The following is a 27,601-nucleotide window of genomic DNA, read 5'->3' as shown; positions in this document are numbered from 1 at the left end:
AGGGGTTACCTCCACCTCAGGCCAGCCTCCGATGCCATTAACCCAGGACAACGACTCTCAAGAGGGGAACTTTATAGCAACAGACACCCAAACAGACGGCACTGCCGGAGTTCCGGCCAAAATGTGCAGCGAATGTTACACCAACCAGACGTTTGTGTACGATGATGGGACTGCGCACGACCACACGCCCAGGTAAAGAAAAACTATCACTTACTATAATAATGTTACTTCAAATGACAATGAATGCTACAAATACTACACATGACTGATTGGCATTTACATTTTTTTATTTAATTTTAAAGTTGCAGTTTAATTTGATCGAGTTATCCGCCGATATTTTCAGAACCGTTAACTATCTTCTCCATGCACATTCAGTCTAAATTTGTTGTTGAGTTGAGATGAAATATAAATTTTTCGCAGCATGTAGACTGCGCCTGTGAGCACAGGTAAATTACTGTATGACTTTCTGTAGGATGAAAATATAACCTCACAATGATAAGATTTGCCTCTGATTGCAGAGCAACATCTCCACTCAGTGTGTGCTAGATATCGATGGGGGTTTCTGCTATCTCAGCGATCATGCTAGACAGACCTCCATGTAAGTACATGAATAATAATTGGAACAGGTAGTATATTTATGTAACCTGTCATGAACTCCCAGGCGTTATTGGGCCTGTTGTCATCCATTTTGCCCCTGGGGTGAGTTCCTTACATCAGTGTGGGAACAACTGGGAAATAAAACGCTTGTCTTTTGAACAGCCTGCATGAATACTGACCCGTAACACATGCGCACACACACACATACACACACAATAACAAGGGAGGATGCTCTTCTAATAAATTACAAATTGAGTTTTCTCATCTCTCATTCTCATTCTCATTCTCATTCTCTCTCTCTCTCTCTCTCTCTCTCTCTCTCTCTCTCTCTCTCCTCTCTCTCTCTCTCTCTCTCTCTCTCTCTCTCTCTCTCTCTCTCTCTCTTTCATGCTCTTCCTCTCTCTCTCTCTCTCTCTCTCTCTCTCTCTCTCTCTCTCTCTCTCTCTCTCTCTCTCTCTCTCTCTCTCTCTCCCTTTCCTTCTCCCTCTCTCTCTCTCTCTCTCTCTCTCTTCATCTGCCTCTTTCTCTGTTTGCTCCTCTTTCTCCATCCCCATAGCTATAAGCTGAGGAACCCATTCATTAGCGAGGTCAGTGCTTTGTCAAACTCTGCCAGCCAGAAGCAGCCAGACTGGGGACAGTCATCAGAGTGACTCATCTGAACCAGCCAGCTAGTCAGCCAGGCTGCAAGAGACAGCCTTCAAACTGCAGGGGAATTCACTCCAGTAATTAATTAACGTCCATATGAAATCCTAGTTTGTTGATTTGCTCTCTGGCTCAGCTTGAGCATTCTGAGCTCATCACATAATGATCAGCCAATTAGCATGGCATACCTATCAAAATATAATTGGATAGGGGATTTTTTAGGCCCTAACCAGATGCCAATCATAGGGATTAGTCGGGGAAAAGCATCAAAACCACAGAACTCTAATGGGGGATGTATTAAAGACCGGTCATAGATACAGTCATAGCTCTGAGATTGGGAGGCATCGGAGCACTCTCAGAAGAGATTGGGGATGTCCAGGTCTTTAATCATATTAGTAATCTCATCCAGACTGTGACCTCATCCTTCCTCGTTAAGCATCAGAGCAACGATAGTAGCTACAGAGCCTCTTGACCATAACAGGGATCATGTGAAGTGGTTAGTTGGGCTCTGCTTGTTTGTTTTAAAATTGATATTTCAGAATATTTACAGTGTAGCAGGTATTTACGTGTGGACTATGAGGTAAGTCGACCAATGGTTGTTCTTAATTGTTTTACTTATGTGCATTTATCCTTCTTTCAATGTAAACACTGGGTTTCTGCCCTCCCCCCCCCCCCCCCCCCCACCCTTGTGAGGCAGGCATGACCCCAGCACAGCACACACGCTGTTCCCATGGCGACAGGTAACTCCTCCCCCCATCCCCTCTTCCTTACTTTCATCCGTACCTTCCTTAACGCATGCCAAGTGTCACTCAAAGACTCCACGATGTGGGAGGGGCTCCACACCTGAGTCCACACAGTAGGGTAGAAAGAGGCAGCCTTCACCGTTATCAACTGATCCAGGGTCAGATCTCTCTCATTTACCTCATACTAAAGACATAGAGTGCAGATGTCAATCTGACCCCAGGTCCCCGAATAGGGGCAACTTCCTCAACATGTTAAGAGCTGTCAGAGCTCAGTGCCAGACATGGAATCAGTGAAATGTATTACATTTTCAGGTGATATTACATTTTCTGGGAAATGAATACATTATTTGTTGCCATACAGGACTAACACTCTGATGATTGGATATCAACCTCTTGTACTGTTGATTTTCTTCTTCTTCTTCTGCATTGGATGGAGGAACAAAGCTCCTGAAACTGCATGACCAGCATGTACTTAAGCAACACACTTGTTCATGTTTGTGAACTATGCAGTATTGTATGCATGAGGCATACAGGATACTGCACCTTCAGACGCACTAACTGTATTGTCTAGGACCATCTGCACTAGGGTTGATAATACTGGCATGGGGTGATGCGGAACGAGTGGGATCTGTTGTTAGTGTAACATGCCAGAAACATGCCAGAGCCACACGATGACGCGGGACGCAGCAAACGTTCGCTCCAGTCGGGGGACAGATGTGACTGAATAGACCCTCTGTCCCCCCCTCCCTTCCCCTTTTCTCCTCCCTCCTTCCTTCCTACCATCACCCCCCCCCCCCCCCTTCGATCCACCCTCCCAAGCTCGCTGGCCAAGTGGCTCCCTTTGCCTTCCTTCCTCAACACAACCCTCCTTTCTGTTGTCTGACTCTGCGTCTGCCTCTCTCTCTCTTTTGCCCCCCCCCCCCCCCCCCCCCCGCCGCCCCTCCCCACGAAGCTCCTCTCCGGAGCCCCCCCGAACCAGCAGCAGCTCCAGCGGGGTCATCTTGGACATCTCTGCCCTTAAGATGGAGGAGGAGGCGGAGACCGAGGTGCCCCCCCCTGCAGCCGCGCTTCCGCTTCCGAGACCTGCTGCTGGGAGACCTGAGCTCCCACAACGACGACAGGTAGGAGGGAGCGAGGAGGAGTCGCAGGAGGAGGTGCAGGAGAAGCTTCTAGAGTTTGCGGGAGGAGGTGCCGAAGGAGAACTAGAGCTTTCTGTACGAGGAGGTCAGGGAGCAGGAGCAAAGCAGGTGAGGTGCAAAAGGCAGGCTTCGAGAGGAGGTGGAGGAAGGTGTAGGACAGAAGGCCATGGAGGAAGGACTGCAACATGAAAGCAGGGCCAGGAGGTGCAGGCCATGAACTGTGCTGCTGGGTGAGGAATGGTAGGCGCTGTCCATGGTGCTGAAGTGTCTCAGCGTCTCCACATGCTGTAGGCTCAGATGTCAGCTGGCACAGTCAGTTCTAAAGAGGAAGGGAAGGCTTCCACTACGACGTTCTTGCAAAAATGTTCATTTGTGCGGTTTTCACCATGCCAGAGGACAAACCTTGCCTTTGCCATAGTAAGACGATCAAACACTGCTTTGATAGAACCTAGGAAAGAGAGAGTAAAATAAGGAAAGTGAAAAAAAAGAGAGAGGGAGGTACAGAGAATGCACCATGAAGGGATTTGTTTTTCGTCTTCTTCTGAGGGGCACTTAGAGGCTCTGCTGTTAGAACTAATCACAGGAGGTGACGGTGGAGCCACTGTTTCTGTCTTTCAACGATAAGTCTGCGGTCGGGAAGCTAATCCCAGTGAGCAGTGAGAGGTGGATCAATATGCCCCCCCCGCCGCATCACACTGCTAGGTGGGTGGTTCCCCAATCTTTTCTCCCCTGAATTCCTATCAAATGTATCTCTCTGCGTTTGGTACTGACAGACCATTTCAGAATCACTTATAAATACACTCTATAATGTTTACGTCTTTATGTCACTATGTAGTCCTTTCAACTCTCTGGAAAGATTACATTTACATTTAGTCATTTAGCAGACACTCTTATCCAGAGCGATTTACAGTACAGAAAGATCCTTAGAACCGTTTCTTACCCAGCAGTGTATACAGCATAACTATATGTTTCTATTCAGTTGTAAAATTATTAATATTAATATTTTTGTATTATATTAACAGTATTTAACAGTCAGGGTTGATAAAGTAGAAACAATTTCGGTAACGCACGGGTTTATGGTGAACCTTTTCTTTGAAGTCGTTTTTCCTCTATGAAGTCTGTATTTTTTCTGTAGCCTCTAGAGTCTAGACTGACTGTGCAACGTTGTCTCAACCTGTTTCATAATGCATGGGATAAACTTGTTGTGGGATTATTTGAATTGCCTATTACCACTTCCTTTACTCTGCCTGTGTGAACTTCACTGCTGCTGAAGGTAGATACTGTCTGAAGGACTGTGTGTAAGAGAGAGAGAGAGAGAGAGAGAGAGAGAGAGAGAGAGAGAGAGAGAGAGAGGGGGGGGGGGGAGAGAGAGAGAGAGAGAGAGAGAGAGAGAGAGAGAGAGAGAGAAAGAGAGAGAGAGAGGGGGGGGGAGAGAGACAGAGAGAGAGAGAGACACAGAGAGAGATGGTTGTGTGTGTGTGTGTGCGTGTGTGTGTGTGTGTGTGTGCATGCATGTGTGTGTTTGGCAGGATTAATTACGGAGTGTTTCTCGGGGTCTCTCGTCTCTGTCTCCTCGACAGGTTTGTAAATGTCAACGGCCATATCTGCCTTGTTCACTCACATCTATCAAAGCTATTACGGCGGGTCCGACACACAAAGGCCCACGTCAAACCTACAGATAACAACTCACTTCTCTCTCTTTTTGCTCTGTCTCTCTCTCGTAATCTCTCTCACTCTCTCTCACAGTCACACACACTCTCACTTCCTTTCCCATTTTCCTCTCTCCGGCTGTGTCTCTCTACCAGTCATTATTTATGTTTTTCTCTCTTTTTCTCTCTGTGCCTGACTAGGTGGGCATGACAAATGTCCAGCACTAAAAGATGCGGACCCAGGTGGCATTAGCAGTAAACCTTCCTGTCCATATCTCTAGTTTGAACCTTTATGTATTTTCTCTTTCTGGCATCCCTCCATTGTTGACCAAGCTGAAAGCTGTTTACTGTGCACTAAATGTCGTTAAAATGGTAGTGAGGACAACACAGCTGTCTGGCAAGGGTGGACAGACTTACAGTATATATTACAGTACTTTGTGTGCACATTCTGAGAGGTAATTGGGAGAGAGGAAGAAACGGATGGATGGATGGATGGATGGAAAGAGAGACAATGATAGGAGGTGTAAGATGGATGTCAGAGTGCAGAAATACAAGTAAAAAAAAGGGGAAGGGGTGAGAGAGAGCACAAAGGAGGGATAAAGGGTGGAAGAGAAAGAGAGAGAGAGAGACAGACAGACAGACAGACAGACAGACAGACAGACAGACAGACAGACAGACAGAGAGAGAGAGAGAGAGAGAGAGAGAGAGAGAGAGAGAGAGAGAGAGAGAGAGAGAGAGAGAGAGAGAGAGTGGGTAGGAAGGATGAGGCTGGGTGACAGAGCGACGGTCGGGGGGGGAGTGAGTGAGAGAGAGAGAGTTCCCCCTGTCTGTGTGGGCGAGGGTTAAGTGGGCCAGGTTCAGCCAGTGTCTGCGTGCGTTTTTCTGAGAGAAACTGACTCATTGTGTCAGTGAGTGTGTCAGTGAGTGTGTCAGTGAGTGGGTCAACACCTCCACACACACAGAGAACATGTGTCCAGCAGGTTATTGCAGAGAAGGGAAAAGAAATGAGAGAGAGAGTTTGTGTGGGTGTGTAAGGGTATGTGTGCATGTGTTTGAGTGATTGTGTGTGTGTGTGAACAGGTATACTTGGTTGCGTGTGTTTGAGTTTTTCTACAGGCAGATGTGTATGTGCATGTATATTCAGTGTGTGTGTGTTCAGTGTATGTGTGTTCTGATGTGTGAGCTGTTTAGATTGTGTTGGGCTACAAGAGATTGTTTGCTGGCTACAGTGTGTGCTGTGTGTGTGTGAGGTATCATTGTGTAAGCAGCCTTTCTGTCTTCGGGTGTGAAGTGTATCGGACTGTGAGCAGCAGCAGAAAGTAGATACAGTACAAAGACTGAGAATGCCATGCGCCAGTTTGGGTTATTCCAGTCTAGCAATGTTGCTGTGGCAACAGGACGATCAACCACGCAAAGCCATTAGGAGCAGCATGAAGAGAGAGAGAGAGAGAGAGAGAGAGAGAGAGAGAGAGAGAGAGAGAGAGAGAGAGAGAGAGAGAGAGAGAGAGAGAGAGAGAGAGAGAGAGGTGTGTGTGTGTGTTTGTGTGTGTGTAAGTGTGTGTGTGTGTGTGTGTGTGTGTGTGAGTGTATGTGTGTGCACGCGCGCGCGTATATAGCGCGTAGCACTATAATTGCTAATAATACATCCTGCACCTGAAACTTGTTGCTGCTGAACTTAACAGGCAGAAAGATCAGACTTGAGACAACACAAGTTGTTCTTCGAATTTGACGTTATTCCAGTTCAGTATGTCAAACACGGCCAATTAAACTGAACATAAGTCTCAGACAGGTTTTTATACAGTCCCCTGTCTCCTTTAGTTGTCGTTACATAAACACTACGATGGGCGCGCGTCAACTTCCCTCGTTTCATCTACGTGAGTCATACATAATACTGGGTAGCCTACTGAGGGTACTGGGTTTTAGAAGAGCGCTCTGAGGCGCGGTTTTATACTATTTCCAGTAATGCGCGTCAGTGTGCGCAATGTCTGGTCTCCTACATCAAGATGTGGTGTTGGTGGCGCGCTTGGTGGGAACATGTGTTGAGAGCGCGCATCATTCCAACAACACGAACGGCCACAGGTGTTCTCCGGTCAGTCACCAATGAGAAACCCGTTGAAACCAACAACACCATGGATTCAAAGACGCAGATTCCAACCTGGGTTAGCCCAGGGTTGGCCACTTGGAGGCTGGACTCTTTTGGAAGTGATGCGGGGCAAAGGTACCTTTTCCGTGCAGACACTCCGAAAAATGTGTATTTGTTTACATAAATCAACTAGTTTTTCAGCAGAAACTGCTTGCGTGTACTGCAGGTCTTCTTTACTGCAGTGTATTGAGCCCATGTTCAGGCAATCAATGTGAGATGGATGAACCAGTATATTCTTTACTAGATTGGTTTTTATTCTTCTTTTAAACTATAGTCATTTTGAAGCTGCATGTGCATGCGCTTATCACTGTTGTGAGACTAAACCGTTAGCATGTTGTTTTTAACAAGATTTACCCGTGTACTATATTCGTATTGAACCTTTTATCAAACAGCTATACCTCTTAAACCATCAAATATGAACAGTAAGTGTAAGTAATGTGGTTTTCTGGGTTTTGGTGTTACTTTGCCATAAGTGACTTCCCCATATTTCACTGAAATTATAGTTCATCATGCTGCTTCTTTGATTACTCGCCCCATCCTAGCGCATCGACTTTTATTATCATATTATCATAATAGTTGCTGTCTCAAGCGCGTACTGTAATGTTGTCGCACTTGGTTTGCAGCAATTATGATCATGAAGTACCTAATTACTTTCTCGGGGCCACAATCTCCATGGAAACACATCTGTTTGACGCTGATAGGCCACTAAGTGTAAACACTTGACAGGGATGGTGGACGTTATTGTTATCCAGAGGCCTGGGTCGAGGGTCATTAGCTTGATTCTCTGTAATAATGAAACAACCAAATCCGATGAAATGGATGCCTCTATTTTCGATCTTCTTGTGTTGGTTTATTCTCTGTAAGTGGTTGTGTGTGTATGTGTGTGTGTGTGTGTGTGTGTGTCTGTGTGCGTGCGCAGTGATAAAGAGTTGGTAGACCAAATCAATATCCCTAGAACTCTGCCTCTCTTTCACTCCCAGTCCCTTTCTGGCTCCTTCTCTCTACCCCTCTCTCTAACTCCCCATCTCTCTGATCACCCCCTCTCTCTAACTCCCCATCTCTCTGATCCCCCCCTCTCTCTCGCCCTCTGACCCTCTCACTTCCTGACAGCTTCAAATGGGTCGGCTACAATCACCAGCAGTTCTGCTGAAGACTGAAATAGCTGTTTCTGTCAGTCACCAGACCAACTGTTTGTGTGCCTTTGTCTCCACTGTACAATCAGTCTCACCTCAGGCCGCCATCAGAAACTGGCACGACAGCACGCTTTTTACTGCTGCCTCTTTCCGTTCATCTCTCTTTCTCTCACCCCTTTTCCACCTCAATGGAGTTTCAGGGCTGTTTTGGAGCTCTATCCCGAACCAGTCCTTTGCATTTCGACAGCAAAAGAACCAGCTCACGGCCTGGAAAGCTGGTTCCAAAGTGGCACCAACTCTTTGCTGGTCTAGAAGCATCCCGCTTATGTCAAAGGCTGGCGGTGGGATTATTGTAACCCACCAAGACTAACTGAATTTGTGACTGCCATTTTTATTTTTTTACATAGCTTCAGCAAATAACTTTTGTTGATTGTAAATCAAAACATATTCGGAAATCACTGTTGTTCTTGAACGTAATCATCGTTCACAGCAGTCACGATGAGCAGCACAAATTCATTTATTCATTTATTCTCTCTCCCCACATCTCTCTGTCTCCAACTCTCCCCCTCTCTCTTTATTTCCCTCTCCCCCAAACCTTCCCTCCCTCTCTCTGGTACTACGTCCTCAATGTATAGGAAGAGTGTCTTGTGACAACTGACGGCTAAGGGATGAACTGAAACCTAAATCCCTGTGATGCTATTTCTACAATGTACTTTGTCTGTCCTAGTATATAGGTACAGACATGTGGTAGAGAACTAACATTGCACCACTGCTGTCAACCTTCTATCCATGCAGGGATAAACTTGGAATGATTTTACCGTTGCATCCTGTAAATCTAGATCACTGTTGAACCACAATGCTGCCCCACTCTCTGTCCCCAACTGTCCTTCTCTTTTTTCCCTTTGGTACTTTTTGATTATTTAATGCCACTTGCAAAGCCTTTTATGGCTATCCTTATAGAATGTTCTGGCAAGCGCTTTAAAATGTGTCTCGGTTGCTCTGTTTCCCTCTTCAGTCTTTAGTCTTCTCTTTCGGCTCCTCGCTGTCGGTTTCTTTCTCTGCCTCCCTCTGTCACACATAGTTAACAGTCACTCACTCACTCACACACACACACACACACACCCACTCGGGGCCGTTCATGAAACACTGTGAAGAAGCCTGCATTACCTAGATGTGTGGATGCTTTCTCAGGCCCTTTAGAGAAGATGAAGTCATAATCGGATTTCACGTCTGTGTGTGTAGTGCGTGTGGGAGAGTGGGTGGGTGTGTGTGTGTGTGGATGTTCAGGTGTGTGTATGTGTGCATAATCCAGTGTGAGCATGCGTGTGTGTTTCCGGGTGTGGGTGTGTGTGTGCTTGTGTGAGAGTGTGTGAGTGAGGTACGAAGACTGGCAATTATGTTTGATCCCTCAGGCAGGCTATTAGAAACAACACTGTGAATATTTACGACAAGTCCATTGAGCTTTGGAGGCCTATTTGTTTAACAGCAGTTTGCATTTAACAGTGTGAAGGTGTTAGGAAGAGAATGTGTGTATGAATGTTTGTCAGTGTACAGTATGTGTATAGGTGTGTGTGTGTTTTTACCGATGTCTCTCTCTCTCCAGGGTGCAGGTGGAGTTTTATGTGAACGAAAACACCTTCAAGGAGAGACTGAAGCTCTTTTTCATCAAGAACCAAAGATCAAGTAAGTTGACTGGCTCTCCTATTCATCTATAGGGGCGCTCTCAGCTTGTAAAAACAGGTGATTGAGTCCAGGTCCCTCTGAAGATGTATGGACTAATGATGCTAAGGGGGCTCTCGTCGTCAAGGAAACGGGACCATTGAATTCTGACATTGCTTAATAAGAGACCATGTTACACTTGGGTCAAATACATCAATGACCTGTACTTGAAAGGTTTCTTGAGGTGCATTTGGTTTGTGCATTGCCTGGGAAATGCTACTCTAATGGTTTATGGTCAGTAACTAAGGACTTGTGTACCCTTGGATGTGTTTGATGTTAAAGGGAGGTAGCATGGACGCCTCCTCTAGCACTGCAGCGCATCCTCCTACTTGTATGTCTAAGTTTGGTCTTGTAGCTGGTGTGAAGGTCAGTATGTATATTACACACACACTCACCTCTCATAAGCACACAAACCTCTTTCTACTCCCTTGTCTACGGTGCTCTGCAGGTCTAAGGATCCGAGTGTTTAACTTCTCCCTGAAGCTGCTGACCTGCCTCCTCTACATCATCAGAGTCATGACAGACAACCCCTGTGCCAGCGGGGCCAACCTCCACCCAGGCCAGCGGGCCAACGGCACCAATGGGAGGTCAGATCAAACGTACTCTAACCCTTCTAACCTAATAACTTATTATCTGGAGGATGACCTGCTGATACCCTCTCACATTAATTATTATCTGTCTCTCTTTTTCTTCTTCACCCTGCCAACCCCAAATCTGTTTTTCCCTCTTTTCCGTCGACATACACACACCACACACACAAACACATCGTGCCTCTATGATTATCATCTCTGGTTTTATTTGTCTGTTGTGCTGTACACCATTTTACACAAACACTCATCATCATTTCACCCTCTTTCTCTCCTCTGTCCCTCTATTACCCCACCCCCTCTTCCTTCAAGTTCTCTCTCTCCCGGTCTCCTTCCCTTCATTCTGTCTCTCACTCTCTTTCACGCTCTGTCTCCCTGCATCTCTCTCATTCACTCTCTCTCAATCTCGCTCTCCCCACCTCCTCCTCCTCCTTTCGCCCCCCCTCCCCCCTCCACCTGTCTCTCTTGTCTCCAGTGTGAACTGCCAGTTGAACAGCTCCTCCCAGGACAACGAGATCAACTGGTGAGAGAAGGGTGTTACATCTGTCCCTGGGAGGGAGGGAGGCAGGGAGGCAGGGAGGGAGGGAGATATCCCTTTGAATGAATGTTTAGCCTCCAGTGATTGTGGCGATTCTCTCCGTGTGGAGAACCCCCCCACATCTGATCATACTCTTATTAGTCATTAGACTTACTGAACAGATGGTGAAAGTGATGTATGTGTTTTTGTACAGCTGGAAAATGATAGATGAAACAGGAGGAAGGGTTAGATCATAACGAAGCATGTCATGTAATGTGGGGCTACAATTGGTTGCAGTACACACAGTCTGTTTAGAAGACTATCAATACCAAGGAGGTTATGTAAGGTATGTGCTTAGATTAGCTGTCTGTATGTGTGTGGTTAAATAATAGGTTTACTGCAGAAATACAATGCCTAAACCGTCGTGTGTTTTTGTGTCCTGTGTGTGTGTGCGTGTGTGTGTTTGTTTGTGTACTATGTGTGTGACTGTGTCCTGTTTATCTGTGAGTGTGTCCTGTGTGTGTGTGTATATGTGTTTATACACCCTGTGTGTGTGTATGGTGTGTATATGTGTTTATATATCCTGTGTGTGTGTGTATAGTGTGTATGTGTGCATACAGGGTGTGTGTTACAGCAGCTCTGTGCTCCCCTGTCCACAGGGAGCTGATCTTCTGGGTGGACCGGAAGGTTCCTGTGTGGGCCATCCAGGTGAGACCCACAGCAGAGCACACACTGAGGGGGCGAGGGGTTTAGGAAAGAAACAAGAGAGATGCTAGAGAAATGATGAACCGGGAAGATGAAATGTACCGTGTCTTTCAGGTGATTGTGGCCATTATCAGTTACCTGGAGGCCATGTTACTGATGTATCTAAGCTACAAGGTGAGACACAGACACACACACACAATTCTTTCAGACAGGTTCATTTCACACAGAGTCAATCTGGAATATTAACAAACCATAATTAATGTGATTGGCACAAATCATTTTCCCGGGTACATAAAGGATGTAGACTTAATGATAATTACAGGGTATTACAATAATGACAGATGAGACTGTTGACTGAGAAGAGTGTGTGTGTGTGTTTCAGGGGAACATTTGGGAGCAGATCTTCCAGGTGTCCTTCCTTCTAGAGATGATCAACACCGTCCCCTTCATCATCACAGTAAGCCTCGGCTGCATCTCAATACTCTCTGTTACCGTAGCTCTTTCCATCGCAGTAGAACAGCGAGACTCGGCTGCGTCTCCATACTGCTCACCAGCTTCCTCTATTGTACCGTCATTACACAATGAGGGCTGGAGGAGGACAGGGGAAAACAGCAGGATATCAAGCCTGTCAGTGAAGAGACCTCGGGAAGGAGGTCTCTTCACCGCATCCTTCTCTACTTCCTTGTCCTGTTGAAAAGCCCTGTAGGAGTCCAAGTTGTGAATGTCATCTCTGGCACTTAATTAGGTTTCAAAATGAAAACCTGTCAAACCTGTGTTGCGCTTCCTGCAGGGTGTGTGGGGGGGGGGGGGGAATCCTGCTGTGTTAGAAAGAATAACAGAACATGTCTTACCACGGGCCCCAGTGCACGTCATTATGACAGGCCGTATATATATATCAGGACTTGTGTGTTTCATAACCAACTAATTAGCGTGTATATTAGCGCGTATATACACGCTGGTTAGTTGATTATGAAACACACACATGCACCATTAAGCGTAAATATATTTTACCAACGATGTGTTGAATTTTACAGTTGAATGAGTTAGGCCTACTTAGACTATTATATTGTTAAAGAGAAACCTATCAAGACCATGGATTACGCTTTGACACACGTTAATGTCAACAAAGTGGTCACTTTGACGTGAGCTGCTTACTTCTAGCTCTGAGCCTCTTGAGTGGCATAAGGAAAGTGCGCTCAGTATTTCTCGCGCATTCAAATAAAAGCGTATGAAATAGGGTATAAAAATAGGGTATAAATAGCAAGTGAATATCACGTTTATCTCGGCATATTTCCAAAGTAGACACTTCAGGCGAAGGTGAGCCCGATGATCTCCTCCCAAAGTCCAGCTGGAGGGTCCGCTCTCGACGGGCCCTCGGACCGCACGGGGCTCAGAGCCACTGCACTGCCTGCACTGTCTATATGTACGCGTCTGGTTCCTCTGAGGCTTGAGTCAACACATTGTCTTTGCAGCAATAATTAAAGAATATGCTGTATCGCTGCATATGCAGGATGAAATGCAATATCAAGCACAATAGAGGTAGGACTCACTAATCCAAATGATGGAAACATGATGGATTGGTATAAACCGCCTCCGCCATCCTCTTGCTGGTCTTTTCAGTGGGGAAGCTAACTGAAGCGCTGTTTGTTTTTGGTCATTTCCCAGTTGAAACTCAGCGGGTGGGTAGGAGGGCTGCTAAGCCTAGGTTGAGGTATTCTTAGATCAGGGATGTTTGGGAAGATAAATGTAACCGTCTCAAATTAGCACCTGGCTGTTCTCCTCAGATCTTCTGGCCTCCGATAAGGAACATCTTCATTCCAGTGTTCCTCAACTGCTGGCTGGCCAAGTGCGCCCTGGAGAACATGATTGTGAGTTTTGGTTTTGTGGTGCGTGATCTTGTGAACATACTGAAGATCCACCAGCCGTGCATAATAGAGTTAGCTTGTTTCTCTGCACCAGCAGAATACTTTACGCAAGAGTTCTAGCAAGTTCCTCCTTCCTCCACAGAATGATTTCCACAGAGCCATCCAGAGGACCAACTCAGCCATGTTCAACCAGGTCCTCATCCTAATCTGCACCTTGCTCTGCCTCGTCTTCACTGGGTGAGTCACCTTCGACCTCCAATCCATGGCCCCAACCCCTTAGACCTCTTACCTCTGGCCCCCAGCCCCTGACCCCACCCGTCCCCTGGTGAAGTTTGTCCTACTCGTCCCTCCGTCCGTCTTGTAGGACGTGTGGGATCCAGCACCTGGAGAGAGCAGGGAAGAACCTCTCTCTCTTCAACGCCTTTTACTTCTGCATCGTGACCTTCTCCACCGTGGGCTTCGGGGACGTGACGCCCCGCATCTGGCCCTCGCAGCTGCTGGTGGTCATCATGATCTGCGTGGCTCTGGTGGTGCTCCCTCTACAGGTGGGAGGCTGGAATTGTAGCACACGTTACATCAATGATCCTATTTATATTTAGAGCGGTTTTCAGGCAAAACGTCAGCCCGTCATAGCCTTGTGGCCAATAAAACATTGTGGCCAATACATTTTTGGAGTCAAGTCATGTCTCTCGCGTCTACCAGTTGAATATTCAGTTGAACTCATTCAGCTCTGAGGTGGCCATGGCCAAAGCTATATTCTACTAAGGGAGCCAATCAGATAAGAACAGTCTGAGCATCACAACGGGGCAGAAAGAACATCCAATCAAACCAGCCAAGGGAGCCAGAAAGATCGGGGGGGTCAAGGTCATCAGTTTGTCTTTTGGTCAATTCAGTTGACGTTGCTTATCCTTGCAGCTCCGTGTTGACGTTTGATGTTAACATTTGGTGTTCACATTGGATGTCAACGTTTGATGTTCATGTGTGATGTTTCCCTGTGATGTTTCCGTGTGATGTTTCCGTGTGACGTTTCTGTGTGACCATCTCAGTTTGAAGAGCTGATCTACCTGTGGATGGAGCGACAGAAGTCTGGCGGGAACTACAGTCGGCACCGTGCCCAGACGGAGAAGCACGTGGTGCTGTGTGTGAGCACGCTGAAGATTGACCTGCTCATGGATTTCCTCAACGAGTTCTACGCTCACCCAAGACTGCAGGTTAGATATATACCAGGCACACACACACACACTCATACTCACACGTGGACACACGTCAAAAGCAAAGTGTACACAGAGCATACACGGAAAAGCGTTGTCAGCAAGTCCACTCCTCCTCTGTTGACACACAGCAGCACAAACATGGGAGGGGAGAGGGTTGAAATGGGAACGATAGCAGCCAGACTTTACACAGTGATTCAGACCTACCTGTCAGACCACTGACCTCAGATATCTGTTACCACAGCCATTTATGAACACAACTAATGACATCTCTGATATATGCCAAAACTGACCTTATTACATCTGACTGCCTATGACTATGCCTATGAGGTCAGTGATAGTGATGGATGAGGTCAGTGATAGTGGTGGATGAGGGTAGAGACATTGATGGATGAGGGCAGTGATAGTGGTGGATGAAGGCAGTGATAGTGATGGATGAGGGCAGTGATAGTGATGGATGAGGGCAGTCATAGTGATGGATGAGGGGCAGTGATAGTGGTGGATGAGGGCAGATGAGGGTGGATGAGGGCAGTGATAGTGGTGGATGAGGGCAGATGAGGGTGGATGAGGGCAGTGATAGTGATGGATGAGGGCAGACGAGGGTGGATGAGGGCAGTGATAGTGGTGGATGAGGGCAGATGAGGGTGGATGAGGGCAGTGATAGTGGTGTGTGGATGAATGACGGGATCTCCTCCACTGTGTTCCCGCAGGACTACTACGTGGTGATCCTGTGCCCCAGTGAGATGGATCTCCCGGTGCGGCGAGTCCTCCAGATCCCCCTGTGGTCCCAGAGGGTCATCTATCTGCAGGGCTCCGTCCTCAAAGACCAGGATCTCATGAGAGCCAAGTGAGTGGGCTTCCAGGTGATCCCTCCCAGGTCCTCCAGCAGACAGAGACAGTACCAGAGACACAAACCAGTCAATAAACAGCCTGCGGGTTTATATTCTATCCAGATTTGATACACCCCTGTCTATCCGACATGCCTTCTTGATCCCTTGTGTTGGGATATCTTCTCCTGTTCTATGTCTCTTCCAATTGCCCCTTCTCTGTTTTCGTCTCATCATCCCTCCATCCCTGTGTTCCACGCCTGTAAACCTCCATCCCCCCCTCTGTCCATCCCACCAGCTCTCCATCCTTCCAGCCCTCCACCCTTTCAACGCTCCATCCCTCCTTCTCTTCCTCCAACCCTCTCCATCTCTCTATCCCTTTCAACCTCACTGATATGAGAGGAGAGAGACCACACAGCCATGGTCTCTGTCCTTCCTGCGATGTGAAGGATGGAGAGGCAGAGTTCAGTGGAACTGTTTTATACCAGAACACACTGTACAGATGACATGGAATATGTCACCGGGTATGAGTCACACACACCCACACATACACACACGCATACACACACACAGAAACCTACAGGAAACACACACACAGTGGAGGACACGCATCGACACCCACATCCACACACATAACACAGTGCACACACTCATACTCATGCTCAGAAACATGCACACACACACTCACACGCTCCCCGGTACACACGCACAGACACACAGACATACTGGGATTTGAGATTGTATTTCTTTGAACGCCTTGAATTTCCATTGTCTGTGAGAACCCACAAAGCTCTAAAAGGAACTTCTCTATTTCAATGTGATCAAATCATAAATATCAGCTGTGTGTTGCTGGAGCAAACAGTCGGAGAAACACCTTTGTCAGAGAATAAAGAGAGAGAGAGACAGAGAGAGAGGGAGGGAGAAAGAGAGAAGGAGAGGGAGGGAAAGAGCGAGAGAGAGAGGGGGAGAGAGAGAGAGAGATAGAGAGAGAAAGAGAAAGAGAGAGAGAGGAGTGGGTGTGTTGTGTTGAGCTGACATCCTTTCTTTGGCTCTGTTACAAGCCACCCACACGCCTCTCCTCTACAACCGTCTATCTTGCGAACTTACATTTTGTACTCTCCCCTTATTGGATGACTGTTCCATCCATTCATCTCTGATAGGGTGAATTGACAGTTTGTGCAGTTCTGATTGGCTTAACTTCCTGGCTACTCTGCTATGATTGCCTGAACGCCCTGACTGTTCTTGTTTGATTGGCAGGATGGATGACGCGGAGGCTTGTTTTATCCTGAGCAGTCGGAATGAGGTGGACCGCATGGCTGCAGTAAGAACACCTCCGACCGATCGATCCATCAGTTAATTAAATAACTAAGACAAAATCCATAATCAACCAAACACAATATAACTAAATTAACCACTTATTTGATATATAAGATAATCAAGTTATTAGAGGAGCGAGTGATGAAGCAACACGCATGTGTGTGTGTGTGTGTGTCTGTGTGTGTGTGTGTTCCCGCAGGACCACCAGACCATCCTCAGAGCCTGGGCGGTAAAGGACTTTGCTCCCAACTGCCCCCTCTACGTCCAGATCCTCAAACCAGAGAACAAGTTCCACGTCAAATTTGCTGGTGAATATTCTCACACACGCTGTCTCTCACTACAACAACCTTAAAGGCCCTGTCACACCATAACGTTCTGGTCAGCTTTCTCTGAACGTTCTAATCGTTCAATTTTGAGCGTTCTAGGGCGAGTGACTAACATGTGACTAACGCATGACTAGCGTGGGACTGACGCATGAGGAGCGTGTAACAGCGACCAAGTCAGACACCCCAGAAAACGATTAGCACTTTTGTGCAAAGACACCCCTGAAAACTATAAGCACTTTTGTGCATGTTCAACGGCTCAAACGGCGTTCTCCGCCGATCACCGACAATTACCGATGATTACCAGCGTCACCAGCGTCCAAACAATGCTCTTGTGGTGCTATACCAGCAACCATGGACGATAACCAACGTTTCCTCTAACGTCACAGAACGTTGACCAGAACGTTAAGGTGTGACTGGGCCTTAAGTGGCAAGCCTCCCTCCTGTATTATGAAACACTTCTTTTATAGGTAAGGTACACTGTAGCCTTCTCCCTTTAGGACCAGGGGCATCTGCTACCGTGACTAGGGGCCGACGGCGCCCTGATAGGATCATCCGTCTGTTTTTTGAAAGATCTTTTTCAGCTTTAATGTGATAGTGACAGTGGAGAGAGACAGGACACGTAGGGAGGGGGGGGAGGAAATGGCCCCGGCTAGATTGGCCCCTTACATCAAGGCCTTAGCCTATGTGGTGTATGCTCTACCCGGCGATAGGATGATAGGACACCACTTGATAGGATCATTTACAATATCCCCTCTTTCCTTTCTTCCTTCCACAAGCAAGCTCTCAATGTGTCAATGTTCAACCAACGTACTCGTCTGGCCATTCTTGTTCTGATCTCCTCTCCATGTTCCCTGCGTTGGGTCCCAGACCACGTGGTATGTGAGGAGGAGTTTAAGTACGCCATGCTGGCACTGAACTGCGTGTGCCCTGCCACCTCCACCCTGGTCACCCTGCTGGTGCACACCTCCAGAGGACAGTGAGTACCCCCGCCCCTCATGGACCCCCCCCCCCCCACACACACACACACCTTTTTCACTTTTCCTTCTATAACACAAGCAACAAATTCACAACACTAGCCAATTACCACAACCTGTGAGCAGACTGTGTACTAATAATAATGTCAATCGTGTGTGCGTTTAGCAGACACTTTGATTCAAAGTAACGGGCAGGGATTTGAACCTGCGGCTTCTTGATCTCCAGTCAAATGCTCGAACACTGAGCTATACCCCTCCATACTCACTTTAATACTGCTTTTAATGAATGTGCATGCATGTGTACATCTATGGTCAGACCCACAGTCCACGTGAATGTGTTATGGAACAGCAAACGGAGCATAAAGTCTGCTCTGTCTGAACGGCTGAGTGTCCTAGAACTCCCTCTCTCTTTCGAACGGAGAAAAAGTGTCATTCTTTTGTGTCCGTAAAAGTAGAGTGGATATCTATGGAGTTAGATTAGTTTCATAATTCAAACAAACAACTGCAACACGATTCAAACAAACTTAACACGATCCAATCAAACGATTCACAAATAAATGACCCTATTGCATTCGTTTGCAACCTGACAAACACAAGTTACAAATCCCTGCATTCGTTGGTATGAATCCCTGCATTCGTTCGTGTGAATCCCTGCATTCGTTTGTGTGGATTTTTGGAACTCTCCTGACGCGCTTAGATTCACAAATGCATTTTTTCTAAAAGATATCCTCTGCAGCCTATCAGATCGTCTCTTCCAATTTTAGGTGAAATGTTGCTTGTTAATCTTATTAAACCGATGATCATACGTGATTGAATATGGTTGAGAATGGCTGGATTCATGTTTAGTCATTTTCCGTGTTTCCTAGGCTAACGCAGAGCCCGTCTACCCATATTAGACATTCTCTGGTGATTGGCTAAAATTGGAGACATCTGATAGGCTGCAGAGGATATCTTTTAGAAAAAATGCATTTGTGAATCTAAGCGCGTCAGGAAAGTTCCAAAAATCCACACGAACGAATGCAGGGATTCACACGAACGAATGCAGGGATTCACACCAACGAATGCAGGGATTTGTAACTTGTGTTTGTCAGGTTGCAAACGAATGTAATAGGGTTATTTATTTGTGAATCGCGTTACATTTGAGAATCACGAAATACATTTGTGAATCGTGTTACGTTTGTTTGAATCGTGTTACGTTTGTTTGAATCGTGTTATGTTTGTATGAATCGTGTTACGTTTGTTTGGATCGTGTTAAGTTTGTTTGAATTGTGTTGCGTTTGTTTATTTGAATTATGAAACTAATCTAACTCCATAGATATCTGCTGCCGTTCCATGGTAGTTACTTTTCATTCAGTATGATTGAGATGGAGAGAAAGAGGGCAACACAAGAGAGGACATTTCGAGGGAGGTGAAACGGTGTGTGGGGGGGGCGGCCGGAAAGGGTTAGGTGGAACCCAGACAATTGTGACCTAAATCTTTTCCCCAGGTGTCACTACATTAAGTGCGTCTCTGAATCCAGCCACAGGCCCCCTGCCCTGCTCTGGGCTTTCAACTCCAGTCCCAGACCAGTGTGTTGTTGTGTGACAGACCTGTCTCCACGGAGACACAGTCCTTCTCTGCAGCACCCTGCAGCCAGAAAGGCGCCCTCTCTCTCTCTCTCTCTCTCCCACGGAGCAGAGAGCAGCAAACAGCTTTTGTCCCCTTAATGGAAACGGGGTTTCATCAGCAGGCTGGTTCTCTGCGTCAGACAGAGCAGGGAGACAGCAGGAGAGCGGCTTTCTCAGTTTGAGGCCCGCCTGCTTCCTGCCTGCTTCCTGCCTGAGTCCCGTCTCTGATGAGAATGACGGGGGGTGAATTGTTTTGAGGAGGGAATCGATGGTTAGCGCCTCAGCGGGCGCTGATCCCGGCGGCTTGATAAACATATGAGGAAACTAGGGAGTGAAACTCATGATATAATCAAGCTGCTCAATGTTTGCCCAAATTATACACGGCAATCTATGCATGCGGTGCTCAGTAAAATTTTGTTTTCGGACTGACTCGCACGGACCTACACTTAAAATATTTTTCTGCGACCCACATTTCATGAATTTAACTTAAAATACCCCCACACAAGCAACGATTTTTGTACACAGCTACACTCTGTACTGTACTATTTTCAAACACTTTAACCAAACCCTTAATTAGCACACGTGATTCTGTTCATTTGTTGGTTGACAAGCTGAATCAGGTTCGCAACAGCTGGGGGCTGTTGCGAAAGTTTCTATAGCTCAACAGCTCTCCAATGTTGGAGAACCCAGGAGAGTCCTGCTCCATGTTTTGGATAATGAAGCACACAAACTCCACAGAGATGAACAGGGTTAGAGTAACCCTAAGAGTCTGAGGTGAAGAGGGTCTGTGAGTCATGAGTGGGATAGGGATAATTATCCACGGACCCTTCTGGGTTCTCCTGGATAGACATAAAGAGGGGTAATTACCGGAGTTAATGACCCAGGTCAGATTGGCAGCCTGGCAAGATCAGTGATACATTAGCCTGTCAAGATCCTGTTCACCAATCAGAGTGGGTGCCGAGTCAGGGAACCTGGAAAACGAGGGACACCTTGATCTGAATGGAGGACGTGGGGGTGTTGAGAGCGGCGAAGGGGATGCTGCTGTGTGTGTGTGTGTGTGGAGGGATGAGTGGTACACTCATCAAATGTGTCTGCTAATGGGAGATTGGCCTGGTATTCGATGGTTTATTATGGAGTGTATGAGACACGTGTTGTGTTGCTGTGGTGACGTCCACCAGAGAAGGTCAGCAGTCTCCAGAACAGTGGCAGAGGATGTACGGCTGTTGCTCCGGCAACGAGGTCTACCACATCTGCCTGTGCGACAGCAAGTTCTTCGGGGAGTACGACGGGAAGAGCTTCACCTACGCGTCCTTCCACGCTCACAAGAAGTACGTGGAGAGCCGCCCCAGCTCAAACTGGGGCAGAGGGTTACGCAGTGGGGACGGGGTGGGGGCAAGGTGGGTGGGGGGGATGCATGGATGGGGAACGACAACTGCACAGGATCCATCCCAACTGTTTGCGTGTGCGCGTGCAGGTACGGCGTGTGTCTGATCGGGGTGAAGCGCGAGGACAACAAGAGCATCCTGCTGAACCCGGGTCCTCGCCACATCATGGCCGCCGACGACACCTGCTACTACATCAACATCACCAAGGAGGAGAACTCCGCCTTCATCTTCAACCAGGAAGGAGCGGAGAAGAAGGGGCGGGGCTACGATGGGCCGTCCCGCCTCCCCGTTCATAGCATCATAGCCAGCATGGGTGAGGAGAGGGCGGGGTCATTAATAAGTGAAGGGGATGAGAAAGCTGGATGGATGTGAAACAGGTGTCCTTGGTTGCCATAGTAACTCAGGTGGTCGGCATACTGCATCTGCAGGTACGGTTGCCATGGATCTCCAAAACACCAGCCCGCCAGACTACTCGAGTGGGAAGTTGGCCCCTCCCACTGTAAACGGTGCAGGCAGTAGGCGTCCGAGCATTGCTCCCGTCCTGGAGATCGCCGACTGCTCCTCCATCCTGCCATGTGACCTGCTTAGTGACCAATCAGAGGATGACAGTACCTTCTCCGATGAGAAAGGATCTTCCTCCACTGAGTGAGTGAGGATAGTGTGTAGTTGTAGCAATGTTTATCACATGTCATTCGTGCCAAGTTACATGACTTCATAAACTTAGTGCTGAAAGATTCGTAAGGAACTATAGTGCCCCCCTATGGATTGTAATATACAATATACATATAAATGTATATCTGTAAAGGAAGACAGGCGTAAAAGGGTGGTTGTTGCTTACCATTATTTTATTTGAAGTGATATTGAATTGTATGTATTGTGTTGCCAGGTATGTGAAAGGATATCCCCCTAATTCCCCGTACATCGGGAGCTCCCCCACGCTCTGCCACCTGTTGCTACAGAAAGCTCCCTTCTGCTGCCTGCGGCTCGACCAGGTCAGAACACTCACACAGCACACACACTTCCACACACTAACACACACACTTCCACACACTAACACACACACAGTACACACACACACACTTTGTGAATTTGAAAGGTGTGTCTGTCCCGTCTCCCTCCAGGGTTGCAGACACAACAGCTTTGAGGACGCTAAGGCGTACGGCTTTAAGAACAAGCTGATCATCGTGTCTGCAGAGACGGCAGGGAACGGCCTGTATAACTTTGTGGTTCCTCTCAGGGCCTACTACCGCCCCCGCAAGGAGCTCAACCCCATCGTCCTGCTGCTGGACAACCCGTGAGCTGCCCTACACACACACACACACACACACACGCATGATGCTGTGCATATACACACGCTAAGAGAGATCCTCTGCACATACACACAAGTGCTAAGAGACACACACACACACACACTCGAGGTGTACAGTGCACACACATGCTAAAAGTAACAAACAAAACACAGTCACCTAACACACACAGTGCCATGGTGCACCTTCAGCAGCTTGGACAGTTAAGTGTGTTCAGGACTGTCAGTGTTTGTCCCTGAGGTGGGTTGCTCTCTCGGTGTAACAAAGTAGGTTGTGAGTGACAGAGGGAGAAGAAGTGTACCGAACGCTCCTCAGCCCCTGCATGGTTGCCATAGTTACCCAGCCGTACCTTGAACCTGTCTCCCATACATCGCTCCGAGCAGGGCTGGGAACAGAAAAATGTGTTCTTACATAATAAAAATGGAGAAAGAAAGTATGACGTGTCCCCTACGCGTACTCCCCGTCTCATACAGACCTTCTTAAACGTTCACACACACGCACACAAGCACACACATACACACAGAAACACTTGCATTCTCTCTATCCTTTGCTCACTCCCTGTCATACATCAACCCGTTCTATTCAGCTATTCAGTGAAACGTGTATATGCGAGTGAACAAAGAGAGATCTGCTGTATCTCTGTAGCAGGGGCCAAGGCCAGGGGACAGGGGCCAGAGGCCACACACACCAGAAAGACATGACAGGATACTGTACACCTCTCAGATCCAAACATAACGTCACCTTTCCCACACATCATAGAATAACCCCTGAGCTGATGTTGGCTTCCTGTCATGTCTCAGGCCTGCTTCCTCACTCATGATTACTGTAATAGAGAAGCATGTGTCTATGCTTCCTGTAGTCCAGACAACCACTTCCTGGAGGCCATCTGCTGTTTCCCTATGGTCTACTACATGGCTGGAACCATCGACAAGTAAGTTGCTCTCTTTTATTGGACACACTCCTCTGCTGATTAAACGCACCTGTCCTTTGTGGCTCGATTCAGAAAATATATTGCCCCCCCAACTAAGTTGTCACACTTGACGGCGAGTGACTCAAAACTCACAATAATGTACCTAGCATTGAGATGCTTACTGCAATGACATCTAAGAAGCTTGTTGTGTGCTTGCATGTGTGTGTGTGTGTGCGTGCGTGTGTGTGCCAGTCTGGACAGCCTGCTGCAGTGTGGCATCATCTACGCTGACAACCTGGTGGTGGTGGACAAGGAGAGCACCATGAGTGCTGAGGAGGACTACATGGCCGACGCCAAGACCATCGTCAACGTTCAGACCATGTTCAGGTTGTCTGTCTGTCTGTCTGTCTGTCTGTCTGTCTGTCTGTCTGTCTGTCTGTCTGTCTCTGTCTCTCTCTCTCTCTCTCTCTCTCTCTCTCTCTCTCTCTCTCTCTCTCTCTCTCAGTATCTCTCTCTCTCTTTCTCTCTCTCTCTCTCTCTCTCTCTCTCTCTCTCTCTCTCTCTCTCTCTCTCTCTCTCTCTCTCTCTCTCTCTCTCTCTCTCTCTCTCTCTCTCGGTATCTCTCTCTCTCTCTCTCTCTCTCTCTCTCTCTCTCTCTCTCTCTCGGTATCTCTCTCTCTCTCTCTCTCTCTCTCTCTCTCTCTGTCTCTCTGTCTCTCTCTCTCTCTCTCTCCTCTCTCTCTCTCTCTCTCTCTCTCTCTCTCTCTCTCTCTCTCTCTCTCGGTATCTCCCTCTCTTCTTCCTTCTCTTCAGGCTGATGGAGTTCTGGGTTCATCTACCGTAGCACAGAGCATTCATAATCAAACGGATTATTCTGAACGCAATTATGTAAATCAGAGCCCTGCTTGGATCTGTTTTTACTTTCCCTATTTCTCAATGTCTCTCACTTCGCCCCCACGTGCACCCCCCCCCCCCCGCCCCTCTCCCCACCACTAACCACCTCCTCCCTCACCCCCCCCCCCCCCCCCCCCCCAGACTGTTCCCCAGTCTCAGCATCATTACGGAGCTCACTCACCCTTCCAACATGAGGTTCATGCAGTTCCGGGCCAAGGACTGCTACTCCCTGGCTCTCTCCAAGCTGGAGAAGGTGAGAGGAAGGATGACGAGGGGAGGAGGGGAGGAGGTGATGGTAAGAGGAAAAAAAACAAAAAACGAGAGGTAGAGGTTAGGCATGACCCGGGCGTTGGAACTTTGTGTCTCTGAAAAGCAGCGTGGTTAGAGGTTTCCAACCTGTGTGTGTGTGTCCTGTTTCAGAAGGAACGAGATAAAGGTTCTAATCTGGCCTTCATGTTCCGGCTTCCCTTTGCTGCTGGGAGAGTCTTCAGCATCAGCATGTTGGATACTCTGCTCTACCAGGTTAGGCTTCTGTTAATGTCCCTTAGCCCTAACCCTTGACCCTTAACCCTCACCCTAACCACACCCTCACTGAGCCTTACCATCTCCTTAGCCTAACCCTAACCCTAACACAAAGCCTTCCCCCGACCCTAACCCCCACCCTAATTCCCACTCTCATGTCAAAATGAGATCTGTGGCGCTGTAGTTACAGGAGCTGTAATTCTAGGACAACAGGGCCCTCTAGTGGACAGTCTATTTGTAGGAATTGTTCAACTGCACTGCATCCCCGGAATGCACGTTGAACAGCCCTGGCGAGTTGTCTTGAGGAAATGAGTGACTAACTAAGTGTCGTGTTTCTCGGTCAGTCATTTGTGAAAGATTACATGATCCTCATCGCCAGACTGCTGTTGGGTCTGGACACCACACCCGGGTCAGGATATCTCTGCGCTGTAAGTCAACTCTGTGTGTGTGTGTGTGTGTAAGAGAGATACAGAGAAAAGGGAGAGAGAAAGGAAAGAGAAGAAAGAAAGTGCATGAGAAATGGAAGAGAGAGAGACAGAGAGAGACAGAGAGAGACAGAGAGAGACAGAGAGAGAGAGAGAGAGAGAGAGAGAGAGAGAGAGAGAGAGAGAGAGAGACAGAGACAGAGAGACAGAGAGAGAGAGAGAGAGAAAGAGAGAGAGAGAGAGAGAGAGAGAGAGAGAGAGAGAGAGAGAGAGAGAGAGAGAAAAAAACAGGGGGAGAGAGAGAGAGCGCTCCAGCAAATCTCAGGATCTCCGTTTGGTGCCTGTCTCTCAGATGAAGGTGACGGAGGAGGACCTGTGGATACGCACGTATGGCAGACTGTTCCAGAAGCTCTGCTCCTCCAGCGCCGAGATTCCCATCGGCATCTACCGCACCGAGTCCCATATCTTTCCCACCTCTGAGGTGAGCTGGCGCTGGGGCCCAGAGGGCTCTCCAGGCGCTGTGTGGCGGGCGGCAGGTCCCTAAGTGCTAACAAAGTCAATGAGACCCCGCCTCCCTCCCAGTCCCAGGTGTCCGTCAGCGTGGACGAGTGCGAGGACCCCAGGGAGAGGGGGGAGGAGTCCCGCGGCAGCGACCCATCCGAGTATCCGCTGCTGAGGAAGAAGAGCATGCAGTGGGCCAGGCGCCTGAGCAAGAAGAGCGCGAGGCGCCCGCCGCCCGCCAGCCGCGACCCCATCAGGGACCACGCCCAGCGCATGGCCCAGCAGCGCCTCAGCCTGTACCGACGCTCAGAGAGGGAGGAGCTGTCGGAGCTGGTCCGGAACCGCATGAGACACCTGGGCCTGCCCACCTCCGGATACGGTGAGGCCCTCTTTTCCTCAGATTACGCTTGATATTGTCATTATTTTGTATTTGTATTAGTGACAATAATATACTATGTAATAATGGGAAATCCACTGTGCTTTGTTTACCCTTTCTCTGTCTGTCTGTCTGTCTGTCTGTAGAGGACGTCGCTAATCTGACAGCCAGTGACGTGATGAACCGAGTAAACCTGGGCTACCTACAAGGTAAACACAGCCATGCTCCACCGGCAGCAGGGCCATCCTATGACCTTTTGACACGTGACCTTGTCCTGACCCTGGGTTGTCATGGTGCTTGTGTTCCAGACGAGCTAAACGATCAACAGAACACGCTCTCCTACGTGCTCATCAATCCCTCCCCTGACACCAGACTAGAGATTAACGATGTTGTGTACGTATCACTGTCTTTGTGTGTGTGCATGTTTTTTTGGGGGGGGTGGGGGGGGGGGCTGTTTAACGGTCTGCATGGTGGTACACAAGTGGGTGTATGTGTGCATGGCGCTGTGTCGTGTGTAATGGATTCCCTCTCCCAGGTACCTGATCCGATCGGACCCCCTGGCCCACGTCCCAGGTGAGCCCCCCCTGCTGAGCAGCAGCGTGAGGGAGAGACAGGAGTCCAGCACAGGCTCCAGGGACGACACCCATCTCTGATACCTGCCCTGGACCCCCCTCGTCCCTGGGTAGAGACTCACCAAGCACTGGGTCCTGGACTGGTACCATGGTGGACAGGTGGTTTTGTGTGGTTCTGGTCCTGCAGATACTTGGGCACCCCCGGGTGCTGGTTTACCTAAGAGTGCCTATGGAAGCCGGTACCAAGCCGGTAACTTCACCCAGACTATGGACCTTAATAATACCATACTGTACTGCATAGAGGATGTACAGAGCGTATTCAGCAGCATGTACTTTTGGAGAACTTCACCTCAAGGTTACTAACCTGAGTCTCCTCTGAGCAAAAATCATGTGTTTATTATTGAAGACGGGTCAGTCCACAAGGACATAAGACACAGGATATGAGGTCAGAGGAAACACGTTGAGTGGTGGGTGCACAGGGGCAGAGTGTCTGGTGGAATGCCACTTCTGTGAGAACTGAACTTCTGGGTCTGGAGACTTCTGGGTCTGGAGACAGTCACAGAAACACCAACCTGGTACCGAAGCTGCTTGATGTTCCTGTAGCAGTTAACCTTCACCAATGATCTCATGATTACAGTGTACCTGCCAACATTTCCGAATGAATGATATAGGATTGATTTGTTTACAGGCTTGTTGGCAGTAAATTACATACCCATGGCAATAGTGTGTCACTCGACAGTTTCGAGTTTCAAAGTGGATACTTATCGTCTTCAAGTTATTTCAGTGTTATTTATGTTTATAAATATTTATGTTGTCATTAAATAATTTTGTAGGATAGACGAGATGTTTTGCACAACTGAAACCCTTTAAAGGCACTATGTCATTCCATTCCAACTGTCATCATTGAGCCAAAAACTCTATTGTGATATGTATATTTATTCAGTAAAATATATTACATTTGATACGGTTTTAGGATAGAAATGATCAGTGTTGCCATTAAACTGATGA

At 47.9% G+C, this 27,601-nt stretch overlaps 1 protein-coding gene across 1 annotated transcript; it reads left to right on the top strand.

Annotated features, from left to right (window-relative positions):
* The first annotated feature begins 31 nt into the window (after positions 1-31).
* On the top strand, positions 32-27,317 carry kcnt1a (potassium sodium-activated channel subfamily T member 1a). Its single transcript, XM_047045899.1, is given in 32 exon segments — positions 32-192; positions 2,935-3,031; positions 3,033-3,103; positions 9,650-9,729; positions 10,214-10,352; positions 10,828-10,875; positions 11,529-11,577; positions 11,689-11,748; positions 11,957-12,031; positions 13,359-13,442; positions 13,582-13,676; positions 13,804-13,984; positions 14,486-14,650; positions 15,361-15,497; positions 16,735-16,798; positions 16,994-17,102; positions 17,988-18,096; positions 20,880-21,029; positions 21,176-21,399; positions 21,515-21,731; positions 21,973-22,078; positions 22,208-22,380; positions 23,253-23,324; positions 23,556-23,690; positions 24,339-24,486; positions 24,618-24,719; positions 25,064-25,147; positions 25,497-25,625; positions 25,727-26,024; positions 26,168-26,230; positions 26,330-26,414; positions 26,557-27,317. Coding segments are annotated over 32 exon segments (3,828 nt in total). The 3' UTR covers positions 26,675-27,317.
* The last annotated feature ends 284 nt before the right edge of the window (positions 27,318-27,601 follow it).

The sequence above is a fragment of the Hypomesus transpacificus genome, chromosome 22, assembly GCF_021917145.1.
Source record: "Hypomesus transpacificus isolate Combined female chromosome 22, fHypTra1, whole genome shotgun sequence".
Taxonomy (NCBI): Eukaryota; Metazoa; Chordata; class Actinopteri; order Osmeriformes; family Osmeridae; genus Hypomesus; species Hypomesus transpacificus.
The sequence above is the reverse complement of the archived record's forward strand: the minus strand, read 5'-3'. Positions and strand labels throughout refer to the sequence as shown.